The following is a 16,758-nucleotide window of genomic DNA, read 5'->3' on the forward strand; positions in this document are numbered from 1 at the left end:
ACAGTTGCATCCACCGTTGATAGCGAACGTTTCGTGAGCGAACGTGGAGATACCACCGGCCAGATACCACATTGTCATATCGTAGGTAATCGTCAGTCTGCGCGGAGCAGTCTTCCTTTATTGCATCGCATTCTAAATTGCACCGTATCGCGTGGTCGATCTTGGACGCCCCGCGAGTCCATACGAGACGCCGTTATTCGCGCGGATCTCTCGTTTTCAGCCTCAAATTTGCCAAATCGGCGACCGGAAGTAAAACGCGCGACTGCGTGCGGCGCGAGCCTTCATGCGTGTTTTCTCTGTTACTTTTCTCTTCGATTTTTTCGTATTATTATTTTTTAGAATTTTCTATATTATTATACTGCGTCTGTTACGATTCGTCAAGTTGAGTCTGTTTTAAAATGTTCTAAGAATCGAATTTTCAAGTACTCACCAAATCGTCGGCGCACTCGCAGACGGGACAATGATTTTCATCTGTGCGGAAGCCGTGGTAGCACTTCATCTCGCAGTCGTCTAAGGATGTCTTGCACGGCTCATCAGGATGATGATGGTCGAATGTCGAGTTCGTTGGCGGCGGACAATGAGGACAGCACTCGCCCGGATCGGGCGGTATCGCGTTCTCGCAGGACTTGCACATGGTCGTTTGGCAGGACGCGGTTCCGTCCTCGTTGCAGATGCAAGTGGCGCAGTCGTTCTGTTTCCACTCCTCGCCGAGTTTCCTCGAGACGCCCTCGTGAATGCAGTTCTGAGGCTTCTCCTCGGGTTTCGCCCAGGAGATCAGATCTGGGAAGCGCGGAGAATATAAAGCGGAAGCTCAATAAGCTGTTCAGAGTGCGTGTATTAAATTTATAACTAATCCAATTTAATTCAACGTACGCGAGTCAGTCGACTGAAAGAAAGAGAGAAAAAGATAGGAAATTTTCGAGCAGCCTTTAAGAGCTTTAATTTGCGTTTTCAATGTAAAATACGCGTTGAACAATCATTGACAGTATAGATGCATCCGAAAGCACTTTTCTCTCTTTTTCTCTCTCTCTTTTTTTACTCCACGTAAAACTACCCGTTTACCGGAGCGCTCTGACGTTATTCGTGATTACTTCTCTCACTGAGATTTCCGATAAGCCAAAAAATATAGAAAATATTATCCGAAGACGGTTTATAGATAACTCACGGCGTTACCACCGGGAAGTCTCGCTAACCCAAATATGGTAGTTTCGCGAGCTTACGAGGGAAAGTTGGGCAAGTGCCTCGCTGTTCTCGGAGTTTGCGAACTCTTGCATAAAACTGTTGCGACGGATTGTTCGACGTCGAGCGTGCGCGCGCTTTCGCGCGAGCGTGCCTTCCGCTTGTGCTCGCTCGCTCGCGAAGAAAAATCACAATCTCGCATAAAGTGCAATCACGCTTTTAACGAGTCGTTTTCGTCAATCTCAGTGGACAAATTTTGCTCCAGTTTGGCAATAAGCTCAAGTCATCAACAACGATGACAATGGCGACGACGGCAATGAGGACGAAGAGCTCGGTCCTTAAACGGGCAACCGCTAATTATTGCGAGCGGAATTACGAGCGCGTATAATCGTCGACAGCGCGTTTACGCGCTCTTCCACAGTGATCAAGTCATTATTCGGCGATTTTCCGGCGGCGACGAGCGTTCGCGCTTGGCGATCATCACAGCGCCGGAAATTGCGGAATCTCGTAAAGACTTGGCGCAATCCCGCTTAATATTCATAGTCCCTTTTAATGCGCGCGTACGCGCGAGCCCGCCTTACGCCTCTTCGGTCGTTAATAATACTCGCGAAAACCTGATTATCCGCGACATTATTTCGTTACACCGACACGCCCGTAGGGGTAGGAGCAAGGGGGGGATCGTATCGCCGGCATTAAAGCTGTCGAGCGTTTTTGATGTAAAACTCGCGCGGGATTAAGCTCCCCGTGATGACTCCGCTGTTCGCGCGGGCATCGTATATCGCTTAGAGCGCTTTTATTTATGCGCTCTACCTCTCCATCTTCCTCTCTCTTTCTCTCTCTTACTCTCCCTTTGCACAACTCAGTACCTGCACGTGAAATTTACATGTCCAAGTACACTCCAGCTGGATAGTAAACCCTTGAGCGCTGATCTTTTCTGCATGAAGCGGCGTTATACACACGCGCACGTGCTGTTTTTCTTTCACGTCGATGCTAATCAGAAATGAATGCATTTCGAGAGCCGCATGATGAATTACGCCAGACTTAACATCAAGATCTAATCTAAGCGTGCCCATCTCGATTGCCTGTCACACATAAGAGAACCATCAAGCGATTTTTCAAAATGCAAATAAATTTTCAGTCAACTGCGAACCATTCGATTTGTATCCATAATATATCGTAATTATCTCAATTATCCGTTCTGCATTTGTAAATTCATAATTTCTCTCGCGATCCAGTGTGGCAATTCTCCGATTTCCGTTCACGTGCACATTCAGAAGTGCCTTTCGATGATTGCGGAGGCCGAAGGCATCGATTTTAGCGTCTGACTGAAATCGCTCGCTTTGCATGAAAATCGTGAAAGAAACATGTGGGTCAGGCGGTCGGCTGGATGCATGCGGGCATGCACGATCCATCCACGGCCGTCTCATTTACGAGCGTTCATTCATAACGCCTGCTGAACTTTAAAGTGGCGCATTCCCGTGAAAAATCGACGCGGTAACGCAGCAGCAAAAACAATTTTCGAGCGCCTCCGCTTTTCGACGCGCGCTCGCGCTTGTGACCGCTCATAGTTCCCCATTACTCCCATGTCACGACACACGTATGCGGACGTGCACACCACGCTCCCGCGCTGAAAGGGAAAAAATTTGCACGAATTTTTTCATCAAATACGGTCGGGCTCGGGCCGGCCAGCCGTTTCAACCCCCGGTGGCTTTTCTCGGCAGTTTCCCCGCCATTTCGCACGCAGTGTCAGTATTACTGTCGGGAGAAGCTAAACTAGCTAGGTTTTGTAAGAAATATGGAAGGTTGTGTGTGTGTGTGACATGCTCCTTTATGTGCTCGCGGAGGCTTCTTCTTTTTTTTTCCGTTTCATTATTCGGGATGTTTCATTACTCTTTGTAATCTGTACCGCGCGGCCGAGGGGACGATATTGACGGTCCAAATTGAGGGCAATAATAAAAGCGCTTTGTAGAAAATATTAAAGGTATAATCTCAACAGAGAGAAGCGGAGAATGAAGGTCTCTCCAGGCGAAGAGAAGAACGGGGCAGCAGAGCGAGAGAGAGAAGTACATAAAATGAAGAAGTCGTGAGCCGCACGGAGTGCGAAGCAAGTAATATCGCGAGGTGCTTTATGCGGAAAGTTACGTTCGCGGGTCGATATTCGCGCGAGAGAATAAACGAAAAATAATCGTGTCAGGTGCAAACGTGCGCGCTCATGACGAATCAATCGCAGGTATGATTAACAGTTTCAACTGGGCCACCTAATCAGTCGCGGAGTAATTATTTTTGTAATTAGCGTGGTTAAATGGACTTTTGCAGCAGAGTCCAAAAAGAGGGCGAGAGAGAGAATATCCCTATGCAGTTTAGCTCGGCTGTATTTATGGCACCATTTACCGCAATGCGTGCTATCAGGGTTTACGTCAATATTTATTAGCGCGTGTACTTTTCGACGAGAGCGTATTAATTAAACGAGGCATCAATCGTGTACGCGTGGCCGATGCGGACTACGGGCTAATGAATATTGTTAACAAGGTGGAACGCTGTTTAACTGTCGCATAGCTGTTTAAACACCGCTCCGCGGGTGTAATACAGCAGCAAAGCGAATTTATCCTATGATGTAAAACGGTATTTAATTGTCGGGAATCTAATAGAAGAGATAGGCTGAAAGGGAACCGCGATACCCGAGATACCCATTTAATCGAACACGACGCGCCCAATAAAACGCGCGCCACGCGTTTACGCTATTTTATTTTACCGCCGTAATCCGATCGAATCGTTCTAATCAACGTACGCGAGAGCCGCTGAATCACGTGAATCTCGAAGCCGAGGAATTGTCGAATCGTTTTCCAGCACGAGAACGTTTGAATTACGCCGGTAGCATAATCGAATGATATAAATCAATATCGTTAAGGGTGCCAGCGAATGAGCGAGCGAGAGTAACCACTTGTTCGTGGTAATAATGTTTCTAGTGTAATGATTTGTAGCTGTTCATGGTGCGCTCATGTGCTGGAAACGTTATTAAATTTTAAAATAGACATGGAACGCTATTAAATTTCAACCAAGAAATAGAGAAGCAGAGAGAGAGGGAGAGAGAGGAAGAGAGCGCGCTCGCGATTTCGCGAGATAAGAATGACTTCATTAAAATTCAACAGGTAGATCGAAAGTTCTCCAGCAAAGGCGGTGGCGGTGTAACTTTAAACGTCGTAACTTAAAAACCGCCGTGCGCGCCGCTCGCTGAAATATCGCATCTGAGCATTATCTCCGCTTACAATCCACGCGACCGGCATCTGTAATGCCACCGGCCGCTGGTGGTGGCGGCCACGATCTCCAGGGGGCGAGTTTTCGGCGCTGACGATACTTGAAAGCTGATCAATTTCGCAAGAGATTCTTTATCCGCTACAATTACCCATAAGAAACCGCTGATGAACTGTTGGGTCAGTTTTTCAGGATCGTCGAGCTTACGCTCCACTTTATGGCGAAACACGATGAAAATGTGGAGAATTTTATAGCGAGCATCCACCGATGTGGTGAATTTTTATATTTCGCGACGTGACGCTTCGCTCTTTCTTTATGTTTGTCATACATTGGTCTCTCCCTCTTTCTCTTCCTCTCTCTGTCTCTCTCCCTTTTAACGATAAAGAGGCGCACGAATAGGCTTGCTTGCCAGATTGCGATTCGAGCAATCGAAGAAGAGATCGAGAGAGGCTGCATCGGAGCGCGATAACGAACCGGAAAAGGGAAGGAGGGTGGAGACGGGCAGACAGAGATGGAGGGCAGATCCGAGAGATATCGATTCGATATACGGCGTATTCCGGCGCACCGCCATTCCTATCGCCTGACAGGAGCCAGCCTCGATTACGACCTTTCGTAATTACCTGGGGATCTGCAGTCGTGAAGGGGGCAACAGCTACCGGGTGTCTCGGGCTTGGCTGCCCGCACCTCGACCGGCCGTTGACCAGATCGGCACTTGGGCGGCGGACACGTCGGGACGCACTTGCAGGTGCCATCGTCCGTCAGGATGCTGTCCTCGGGACAGGACGACTCCGTCCGGTGATGGTGGTCTGCACAATTGCCGATGCGATTGGAGACCGTGAACATTTCGAGTGCTTATCGAGTGCTTATCGAGGATGACGCCGAATCGGAGAGAATGCACCGTTTCTGTCGCGCATTAAACGGGGACGCTAAACGCTATTGCGTTTCCCATAACGTGCCGCGTAAATGTGTATTTAATAATCTCTAGCGAAAATTCATTCGCGCTTTCAGCATAAATAAATTGCGACGATCTCGTTGCGAGGTTTCGCTCGAGCGATTCGAGATCGGCCTCTAATCGCCGGCCAGATCTCTCTCCTTCGAGCGGCTCGGCGCGGTTTAATCAAAGGAAAGCCGCGATAATGGTTCACTAGTCGTATCATTTTCTCGGTCCAGTAACGGAGCCTGATTTCCCCGTACGCGGCCATTCGTCACACTCTCGGCGAGCGCTATTTTCCGCCGCGAGCGCGGTCCCGTTTTATGGATTCTATTACCTGAGAGCACGCAGTCGTAGCGCGGACAGCAGTTACCCGGGATCCCAGAAAACGCCCCATTCACCGGCACCGGCCGTTGACCCGGTCGGCACTTGCGGGGCGGACAATCCGCGCATTTGCAACCGTCGCCGTTCTCGTTCGGCACACTGTCCTGCGGGCAGAAGTGCACGGCTCCTTGAAACAGAAAAATCGCCAGCGAGATTAACGTCAGCGCCAGAAATTCCCGGGGACGATCGGCGATATGTCCGGCCGAGGGATGAGCGCGTTAGAGCGCCCGAAGTCAAGAACCTATTCCCTACGGGCTCGACGTTCCACCGTTTTTCGCGCGGGACCACGGATACCGGATGATTCTTCCTCGATATGCTTGGAATCTCGCCAAGATATTTTTCGTCATTACTCCCGTCCATTCATGGGTCTTTCATGGTAAATGTGTGTTATTAACAGAGATGCCGAGGTGTGCTAATAGTCGCCGAGCGGCGATTCCTAGGCGTTTTGCTGTTTCGATCGAGCGCAACCCGTTCGCCATCAGCTCGCTCGCGGGATGGACGGCTCTCGAGAAAAATGTACGCGCGTTTATCAGCGGCAATCCTCTTTCCAGACGACGCCCATTCAGTTTCCGCTCGTTCGATCTAGGCGGTAATTAAGTGCGATCCAACAACGGCGTTCTCCTCGCGTCCGAAATGCGGCGCGGCGATAAAATTCCGCGGAAATAAATCCCGCGCGTAGGCCTCTTTTCCAACCCGCCCCTAATGAATCCTTAAAACCGCTGGCCGCTAATAACCCGACGGAGAAAACGCTCTGCAATTATGTTGATATATGTGACGCGAACGGGTACTTGCGTGCGTGCGTGCGTGCGTGCGTCTCCGAGAAAGACATCCGCTATCCGGCGCGGATCGGTGCGTGCGCCAGCTTCCAGCGGATTATATGGTACCAGTGACATTAATATAAACCTCCGAGTGAGTAAGGGGAAGAGATACATCCTTGTCAGACGCGGCGGGGATCGATTATTTTATTCAGCGAGCGAGGCACCCATACACACGTGTCGACTCACGCGGAGAATTGCGGGTCCAACCGTGCTGGATACGGGACCAGAGAAAAATAGCGGGCTTCATGCATGTCAAACCGGAAGTCTTGAAGGTACACGAGCTGGCGAACGAGAGCGGAACGAAACGCAGGAGGACATTCAACGACAATGAATTCGCGCTCTTTTAAGCAGATGGAAGCGAGCATTACGCGCTGTGCGACGCGAGTCGACGCACACACAGAGCGTACACGCATTCACACACATTCGTATAAAATTACTCGTCTAACGAATCATTCGCTCTGTTCTCGTCACTGCTGGTCTTTTCTATGCTAGTGAAACAGTCTCAACAGAACAGAAACGAGAATCTTACTCTCAGAAGCCATAAAGACGCTGAAGAAATTAGATACTCGCTGATGATCACCATCGTAAATTCCCGGGACTTCATCACATCATGCATATGCTCGTAACGCGAGTCATCATTGTCTCATGCATACCAGATATGTTTATATTTGCATACGGGGTAATTTCCCGTAGATTGTACCTTCTGGTTGGTCCTGGAAGCTCGGCGAGTCGCGTTATTAGCGAAATGACCGTAATGAGTTGTACGTTATTATCGTTATGCACCTTCCTCTGTTGATGAGTGCAGTCTAAATTGTTTGTTATTACGCCCAGAATGTACATCGACACTCGTTTTACAGATACTGGTACTTTAAACGTTTAAACATTTAACAAAATGCCGCGTGACGCGCTGCCGGAGTGCAATGTAGTATTTTATTCTCGATTCTATCACGAGGAATCAGAAACGACGTTCCGCTGAAGATACAACATGGCCGATATATGTATGAAAGCGAGCGACATCGAAAGGAAGTCTCTCAAACTCTATGATATCACAACGAGAAACCAGAAGAAATACATCGGGGAGAAAAGAAGAAGTTGGAACTTGCCCTTTGTGAGGAACGGAGTTTATATATCCGTGGAGGAGACAGTGCTCCTTGCTGGCGCCGTTAGGAGAAGCGAGAGATATTCGATATCCAGAAATTTTTAGGATCACGTTTTAGGCGAGAGCGCAGGTCGAATCCCGCGGGTCGAGCGCGAAGCTTTCAAAGCTGCCAGAAAGCGGGAGACGCGATCCGCTCGCATGCGAGAAACCATGTCGAACCATTATTGCTATACAGAATCATTTTATGAAGAGGAACATTAAAGAAAGAGGAAGAGGAGAGAACGGGACTAGGAGAGGAAGGGAGAAAGAGGCGGAGGGAAGAAAATGGAAACGGGCGCAATTTAGAAGATGAAGGAATTACTTTTATAATTAAAAGTTTGTCTTCCGAGATTTAAGAGAGCGGATTCTCTCGAGATCTCGCGTTCGTGTTACCAAATGAGACCCTAATCCCGCCCACGTTCATGAAAGTTTTACATAAAACGCGCTCGCTCGCATCACGGATAGTTTACGGAAGGTGTATGTCACACGGAATAGGAAGTCGGGAGCACTTTCACCCTTGTGAAACGGCCGTCCGTTTCGAGCGGTCGCTCTTCGCCTTCAAAGCGGCGTTCGTCGAATCCGATTCGCACACACGTCAGAAATCCTGTCGAAATCGACCGCCGACGATGGTGCCACGTGCATGTAACCATGAATGAGACTGCACATCTTCCGGTGCCCGCAAAGAGGATCTTGCACTCACTTGCGTGAGAGGAGAGGAGAGACCAATGGACCGGCAACGAGCGCACGCCGCGGGCATGACGCGATGCATTTCACGTCACGAACATCAGTTGATTCATCCGTCTGTCCATCCGTCCGTTGCTGTTCCTTGCCGTTTTGGGCCGTCAACATGACAGAAACGAAGAAGATACGATCTTCTCGCGTCCGCCGCACGCAGCTTCTTTGTGTCCGGCTTTCTCGCAGTTTCATGTCTGGAGATTTCGGTGCTGGATAAGTCTCGTCCTCGTTACGGCCGAAAGAGGAGGAGGAGAAGAAGAAACACGAATAAAACGCGCCTTTCTGGTTTTCGGCTTTCGGCGTGACTGAAGAGTACGTCGGTCAAAGGTTACGCCGCGGCGAGTCCTTTAACTTAGAAAGTAAGGGCTAAGGGCTCTTTCTGCCTCTCTCTTTCTTTCTGTTTTCTCTCTTCCTTTCCCTGCACGCGAAAACGTCCGTGATATTCCCTCCGGCGATCGGAGGGCGATATCCGGTGAATTTTATATTGCGCCCGTCCAAAGTCCCGAGATTTAACGCCCGGCGTTTCGACTGCTTGAAGTCGCTTGAGAAAAAGCGTGCTCCGATGTTCACTTCGTGTTCCGTCCCGCGGCTGTTCCGTGTAATAAAATGCAATCACAGATCCACTGCAGAGTCGTTGCAATTAACTGCTACTGTGACTAAAACTTTCTGCCGTACAAACGAGACGGTAAGATTCAAGTCGCAAGGAGTAAGAGTCTCCTGGAGAACGAGAGGAAAGTGCGAAAGCTCGCACTGAGCAGATCTGATGAGGCTTTCTCGCTTGATACCGCTTTCCTTCGACTACTGCGTGCAAAGATCGTAAAGCAGATTATAGGCCCGCTCCCGTTATTCAATATCCAGTGTCGAGTAACACGATCCTGTTTGATTTGATTTAAATTTCCACAGAGCTCCCTCTCTCTCTTTTTCTCTCTTTCTCCCGGTATTTTATTGCGTATTGCAAAGTGGGGCTACTTAATCATAAAGCAGGTCGTAGGTCGAGATATGGTAATACCGCGAGCCGAGTTAAGGACTCCCCGAGGCTTAATAGAGGAAGCCGCGCTTTATATTCTTCCCCTCGATCGACATCGGCTCGTAAACTCCTCGAAAAGTACAGGAGAAATTTCGGGCCGCCCCGTAAGAACGAACTCCTTTTGTTCGGGGACGATTCGAAAGGGTCGAAACGCGATATCGGACGTCTTGCCTTTCCCTCCTGGTACGCGCTCACTTTTCTCCGTAACTCCCCCATTTTTCCGGAGGATCCTCGCCTGCGGGATCGATCGGCGTCTTTTCCTTATCTGTCCCTTTCCGTGCTTGAGCCGCTCGTCCTTGGGCAGGTACGCTCGCTGGCGCGCGCAAATCGGTGCGGATCGCGCCGTAAAGATGTCCGGGTGGGATAGAACGGGAAGTATCCGGCGAAATTAAAGGGTAACTTTAAAGGGTAGAGATAAGGGCGCCCCGGCAGGGGAGGAGGAGCTCTAGAGAGAGACGGGCGAAAATTAGCGAACGTTCCTGCGGTTTCGGGAGCGAACGAGGAGATGCGGTTCTACTGCGCGATACTATCGACTCCCGATTTATTTCAGCGACGTGTACACGCGAACCGTACGCTGGCACTGTCGCGAAAACGACCAAGCTGAATGCCGAGAGGAAAGTGGGTAATTTCCGGCGAAAAATAACATCGCGCGACGCCCGCGAATCGCCACCAGGAAGTCGTCGTTGCCGCCTCTCCCGCTGCTCCTTCGACAGTGACGAACGACTGATGACGGCTCGTTTTGTATTAATAATCGCGCGTCGGACACGATCTTCCACCAGGAAGCGTATCCCCAGCTGGGTTATCGCCGGTGTTATCGAGCTCGTCAAAAGTTACTCGGACGCGCGCGCGAGATGATCCGCGATAACGGAAATTGCGTGCGGGATGTTTCTCCGATCAATCTCGCGGAGTCGCTCATGCCCAATAAGGAGATACCACTAACCAAACAATTTCAGATCATATAATGAATTTCATCTCACGATGCATTGCGTAAATCAACTCAATGGCCTCGCATGGTACCTCGTACAGTTTTCTTAAATCGCGCGCGACTGTCAGATCAAGAAAATTCGGCGGTGCACCGAAGCGTTTGCTAACCGACGTACATACAACTGGGGCGAGCAATTCCTCTGGCTTTTCTTTTCTTTTTTATACGTACATTACCAGCCGCGGCTAGAGAACAGAAAGAAGCACGTCGCTCGCTCGGTGGAACAATCGCGTTGCCGTTGCAACAATACTAACGGTAGTACGGGGTCGATTTTGTTGCATTCTCTCCGGCATTCGGTGAAAATCGTGTGGCCGGGAGGCAGCGGGCGGCTTGCTTGCGCCTTGCTTGCACCAACAATAAGTTCATTCGGTATGCAAGAGTTAGCGGCTGAGTCCAGGCCGCAGAGAAGGAGGCTAATGCAATATCTGCGATGCGAAAACGCTCGCTGGCTGTCGGCTCTCTTGCGCGTTTTACGCCACAGCGGCGTTACTCCGACCGACACGCTTTTCTCCGGCATATTCGGCACATCCGCACAGATGTTTCTTCTTTCCCTCCCTTCTCAACCTCTTCTCTCTCTTTATCTTTCGTTGTTTCTCTTTCTCTCGTTGGGTCCAGTGCAGCGTCCGTGGTGCAATACTAATCGTTATACTGATTCGCGCTTCCGAACCGGGCAACCGCGGCCGTATCTCGTTTATTTGTTTCATTCAATCGTATTCTCGTTTCTCGTTACGCGCCCCGATGTATTTTCTCCTCCTCCTTCTCCTTCTCCTCTTCGTCCTCCTCTCCTCTTCCTCTCGCTTCGTTATCGCCGCCCCATCCTCGTAATTTATATTTCTGTTATTATTGGAAAAGTTCTCTACCCGGGGCTCTCGATGAAAATTTATTTCCGAGCGCGAGGCGTGGTTCTTTCGCTCTCTCTCTTTTTCTCTCATCAATTTGCTCACTCCGTTTCTCTCTCCCTCTCTCTCTCTCTCTCTCTCTCTCTTCTTCGTTCTCACCATCGATTCTCTCACGAAACTTCTGTGTATTACGAACTAGGCGTTATTGTCACATTAATCTTGGAGCTGATTCGCGCAAGTAACGCCGATGCCATTGACAGCCGCCACGCTGTCACGCGCTGTGCGACACGTGCTCTCATTAAACCGTCGATACGCCACCGTTTTTCTGAACTATCGACATCCGCGGGTATTTACGTAGGAGCGACGAACCGCGAAGGAGAAGACTTGATCGAGTAAAAAACCAGACGACTTCCGTTTAATAATTCATGGCCCATTTCTAGCGAGAGCCGCGCCCCGGTGAATGCATTTTCATAGTTTGCGCCGACTTCCGACCGCGATCAAACACCCAGTAGACATCGTCGCTCTAGAGAGAAAGAGAGAGAGAAAGAGAGAACAACTCGGAAGCTGCGTGTTTACCAAGATGCAAGATCGCGTGACTTTGACTTTGCTACCAACTCGCTTTTATGCCTCATGCTCTTCATGTCTCATCTCGACTTTTCTCCTGCGTCTTAGCTGGCACATTGAAGATGACGTGAAAACAAATGATGCGAGCCGCGCACTCCAGCTGCACACGAGACGCAGCAAAGAGTTAAGAGGCTGGAGAACAGCGGAAAGCCGAAGAACGTTTGCTCTCGGTTTCTCGGTCCTCGGTCTTCCTTTGTCCTCTCGTCGAGACTGCTCTCCTCCTCCTCCTGCTCCTCCTCCTCATTCTCCTGCCGCTGCTGCTGGTGCTTCTGTTGCTGTTGCTGGCAACGGCCGACTACCGCAACAGCCTGCTGCAACCAGCCACAACCAGTCACGGTGTTAACGCGTTAACGTCGGGCCCGTTCTCCCAGGCTCCGCAGCAAGATGCACACTCGAGCTACTAATTTACCTCCGGCGTGACGGGGCACCCTTTGCGTTGCCGGTAACCCTCGTCCTTCGCCCGATGACGTCAAAGCAAACGGCCTCGGTGCACGCCGAGTAAACGTCACTCGCGCGCGCACATGTACTCGGTCGACCGCGAAAAGTTCTCGACCTACGTCGCCTGGTCGGCCGAGATGCAAATTGTCCGAAACCTCCTGGCCTACCGGGAATTGAATCTTCCATGCGTTGTGCAGTCCTGTCAGCAAGTAAACGATCGATCCGCGAGCGATTTCCCTGAATTAATAGCGAATTAATTAAGATTTTATTCATTCAACTTATTAATCGATCTTACAGGATTATTTCTTCGTTAACATTCACTCTGTCATTCTCGTCTGTCAGTTGAACGCAGTTGGAGCACAGAAGCAACCTCAGACATTTCGGCAAGACGTTTCTCCAAATTACAATTGCGCGGACTCCGAAGAGGGAAAATGGTGATTTGAGGTCGCCTCTAAGTGCACAGGTGAGCGGGCCAGGAAACGAGATGACGCGGTGCAATTACTGCGATCTTGAATAGGGGGAATGCGCAACCCAAATGTCCAACTACGTCCGAGAATGCTTTGAAGTGGTTACCTCGCTACGTCGGATTATTATTCAAAGGGCCAAGAATTCGGCGACCGCACCGTTCGCTTTCGCGTTTGGTTCGCCCTCGCGGAATCCATCGTGCGATGAGGCACAATCGAGAAGTTCTCAATTAGAAGATTAAACTCCCGAATTCGGATCAGCCGGATTACAAGCCACTTATGCAATTCATAATTAACTTGCGCCGGGATGTATTCAGCACGATCGTTCGCCATCGGTTTTCCTTACTTTCATCCAGATGCAATCCTGAAATTTATTCTGCCAAACGCTTTCGCAGGTTTCCGAATAATTGCCGAGACACTGCTTGATCAAGAGCGCTTCCCAAGACTCCCGGTCGGAAATGTAAGGAAACAATTTACGGACGCCGGCTCGCAAATAGCTCGCGAGCAGCTCGCATCAAAGAGTTCCAGCAAGTGCATTCGAGATCGCCTCCTTCGCCCGGCCGGTCAACTCCGCCTTTCTCCCGCGTCTGCACTCGGCCACCTCTGACATTTGGAAGGTATAAATTCGTTAGCCTACATCATCCACTTCGAATCCCGTTTCTCTCTGCTGCAACGGGTTAACTGCACATTGACCTTGCGCGCCGCCACTGACGTCAGCCCTCGATGCGATCGTTATCCGACGTGGTTATCAATCGATTCAGGCCCGCGGGGCAGGCCGGTCGATTATTGTTTTCGGACGGCACACACGCGATCCTCGGCAAGCAGAGCACACGGCAGGAGACGGTCCTCGTAACGTAATAGAATCAGGCGGTGGGTGGAACAGGCGGCGGCCATGTGGTTGTGCGTATGGGCGTGGGTGTTGGCACAGAAGAGATTAACAAACACATGCACGTGCACGCACATGCGAGCACAGGTGAACAAACACGGCCGAATTCTGGCGCAAACGAAAGGAGAAGAAAAGCGCAATATACAGCCTGTCACGTGTACAACCCGCTTCTCCACCCGGACGGATGCCTCCCCTCTTGCTCTCCATGTAGCAGTCCTCGTCGACGCCCGTCTCCCCGTGTAACGAATCTATTTGTCGTCGTCAGGTAATCGCCGTGGACGAGGAAAACTGACGGGATTTTCCGCGAGACGGATTTTCCGCGGAACGGACCTCTCGCGAGTTCAGAGAGGGCATCAAGTTCAGAGCACTATCCAACTCGCGCGCTAATCAGAATCGCGAATTACAAGTCCGCGTAATTGGGAGAGATATGGTTCGTGTTGAAGATACGTACGTACTGTGGCGATTGCATCGCCGCAGACCCAGAAATTAGAAAGACGCGACCCAACGTATCATGATACACATATACACGCACATATACATACGCGTACATACGGGTACAGAGTCAACAACTGAAGAAGGTAGACAACACGCGAGACGGAAAGCGAGAAAACAATAATAGAGGAAGCCGTTACAGACAACCGTCGTAATTTATTAAAATCAAGTAAAAGTTGTATCGTGCTATACGGATTGCGCCGATGCACATGCACGTCATATTTAAAACCGCGAGTCAAAGTTTAGAGACGGTTAAGCGTAGCCCGCGGAATGGGTAGGAAAGCGAAAGGTTTTCTCTGGGGAAGATTTTGAAGTCTTCGAGAGATTTCCAGGAGGACACAGAAGTCGAGACTGGCGAGCAAACAAGCAGATTATTATTCGACCGGTATCTCTCAGCGAGTGCGGACGTGTTCAACGGGTGTATTCGGAATTGAGACTTACAATAAATTTCGGACTGACTCTCAACGCAAAATTAACATTTCCTTCTTTTGCTACACCCGGACACATTATTCCCCTGACACACAAAACACAGATAACCAAAGTACATTCCTACGAGAAGGATGTAAAATTGCAGTGCCGAGTCTTGACATTGCGATTTTATGCAATTCGGTCCTCTTCGCTACGTTAAAGAGCATCGGTCCCGCTTAATTAATTAAGAGCATCATTGTTGTCTATTTATATTAAGTTCCTGCAGAGTTCTTGCGCGATGACGCAAAAACCTTAGATTTGTAGAATCGACCCAGATGCGCGCGCGCGGTCGCTCTACCAACCCTGTCGGTGTTTCGCCGTAGTTAATTAAACGCTGCGTCTGAGGAGCTAGAAATATCGTAGCGGGAATTACAATCTCCTGTTTTGCGGGAGGAAAAATTTATCACCCGCCCGCCCCGGCGCGGGCTGGATCCGCCAGCGCGATGTCCGCGGGTTCCGTAACCGGTAAAACTTTCCGCGCAAACTTTTCGCGGGAAGCGAATTTTTCCTTGCTCCCCCGACACTTCTCCTCTGTTTGCGATCACTCGAGATTCAGATACTGACGTCGTTATAACTTCCGTAATTGCTCGGATATTTAACGGCGACGGCGTAATAGCGCCTCTGAAATTTCATCCCCCGACCCTGGAAGTGGACTCGTGCTGGAGTTTATTATTCCAAATCGCATTCTGATGCAAGGCACGAAAAACGCCTTGATACACACGGCGAATCAATCACGGGTGCAACAAGTATCCTCCGCGCGCGTATTACGCGCATCATCTCGTCCTGAGAAGAATTTTTTATGTACATACAACTCTGCTGTGACTACCGCATTGCATTGTTCTACGGTCGTCGTTTAATAATTGAGTCTTGAATTCATAGCGGAATCCGTTTCTTCCGTCCTCGGGGGAACCCGGAGGAACGAGAGGAAGAAAGCACGCGGCACGCGGGAGGAGAACATCGGCGAGATGCTACTGTTAAAGAGAGAGGAATATCGCCCAGCGAGAATGTAATGCTACTAAATGCGTTAAAAATTTCCGTCGCGAGGAAATGAGAGCGAAAGAGAGAGAGAGAGCGAGAGAGAGAGAGAGCATTGCGCTTCCATCTCGCAATCCCGCCCGTCCGGTTTAAACATTAAACGTTTCTCGGGGCTTGTCGGCAAGCAAGGAGGTGCTGCAGCCTTTCTCAACCCCGACGTGAAAAAAAACCAGAAAAAAGGGAACGCCGCGCTTGAAAACCGCCCCGAGACGAGAGTCGCGATTTACGGAGGCGGTGCCTCGCTTCAGCTCGAGTGCACGAGAAGTCACGAGAGGTGCGCGATTGAGGAACGAATCCTCTTCTCCCGTTCCTCCCCGCAACGTTTCACTGAAATACGCGCGAGGCTTTTTTTCCGGCGCACCCCCATAATCCGATTTAGCGCGCCGAGCGGAGCCGAGCCGGTCCGCTTTTAATCGCGTCTCCCTCTTTGCAAACAGCGCGGTCTCATCTCCGGACACTTACGAGTGGGAATTTCTTTGTCGCCTGTATCCGTCGTCGTTGTCCTCATCGGTTTCCCCGTTTCTCATGCGGAATCGAGGACGCGGCCGGAAAAACGGCTTTGACGACGACTTTGTCGGCCGAAGCGAGCAGGGATGAGCGGAAGCGGAGAGTCTCATCGGAGGGCTCTCCAATGCAGGCGCGAGGCTTTTCGAATTTACCCTCTCTCATCCGATTTAACAGCCAGCAGTTCTCTTGTCGAGGTGGATGGTACTGTTATGGAGATACGCGTAATTTGAAATTTCTCGGAAAGAGAGGGAGAGAGAGAGAGAGAGTATCAGCGCGAAAAGGCGAAGAAGAAGAGGAGGTGACCGTAGAACGACCAGCTACATTACATTGTAAATTGAGAGCGATGGAAACGCTCGGTCCGGTGTGTTTGCGCGACCGTAAGAACATAATGTAGATTCAAGAGGGCGAGAGACTCGCGGGGATTGCGCTTAATTGAAGCTACTTCGTTTTATTGTCCGCTCGGTTCCCTTTTTTCTTTGTTCCTGCGCAACGCGCATAATTAAACGTAAATTTGTTCTATTTTAGAAAATTAGCGCGACAGCCCGCTCCATAATTTGTC

General features: G+C 50.1%; 1 protein-coding gene across 4 annotated transcripts in view; it reads right to left on the minus strand.

The window, feature by feature from the left end:
• LOC105276363 (cysteine-rich motor neuron 1 protein) overlaps nt 1-16,758 on the minus strand; it is a 263,409-nt gene that overhangs the window by 5,467 nt on the left and 241,184 nt on the right. For 3 of the 4 annotated variants that reach the window (XM_011333904.3, XM_011333902.3, XM_011333903.3), the window contains 3 exons: nt 5,700-5,873; nt 5,052-5,237; nt 431-780 (listed from right to left, as the gene is read on the minus strand). In XM_011333904.3, the coding sequence (XP_011332206.1) occupies nt 431-780; nt 5,052-5,237; nt 5,700-5,873 (710 nt within the window). The remainder of the gene's footprint in view (nt 1-430; nt 781-5,051; nt 5,238-5,699; nt 5,874-16,758) is intronic. The other variant, XM_011333905.3, reaches the window with a different exon arrangement.

Source organism: Ooceraea biroi, chromosome 8 (assembly GCF_003672135.1).
Source record: "Ooceraea biroi isolate clonal line C1 chromosome 8, Obir_v5.4, whole genome shotgun sequence".
NCBI classification, from domain to species: Eukaryota; Metazoa; Arthropoda; class Insecta; order Hymenoptera; family Formicidae; genus Ooceraea; species Ooceraea biroi.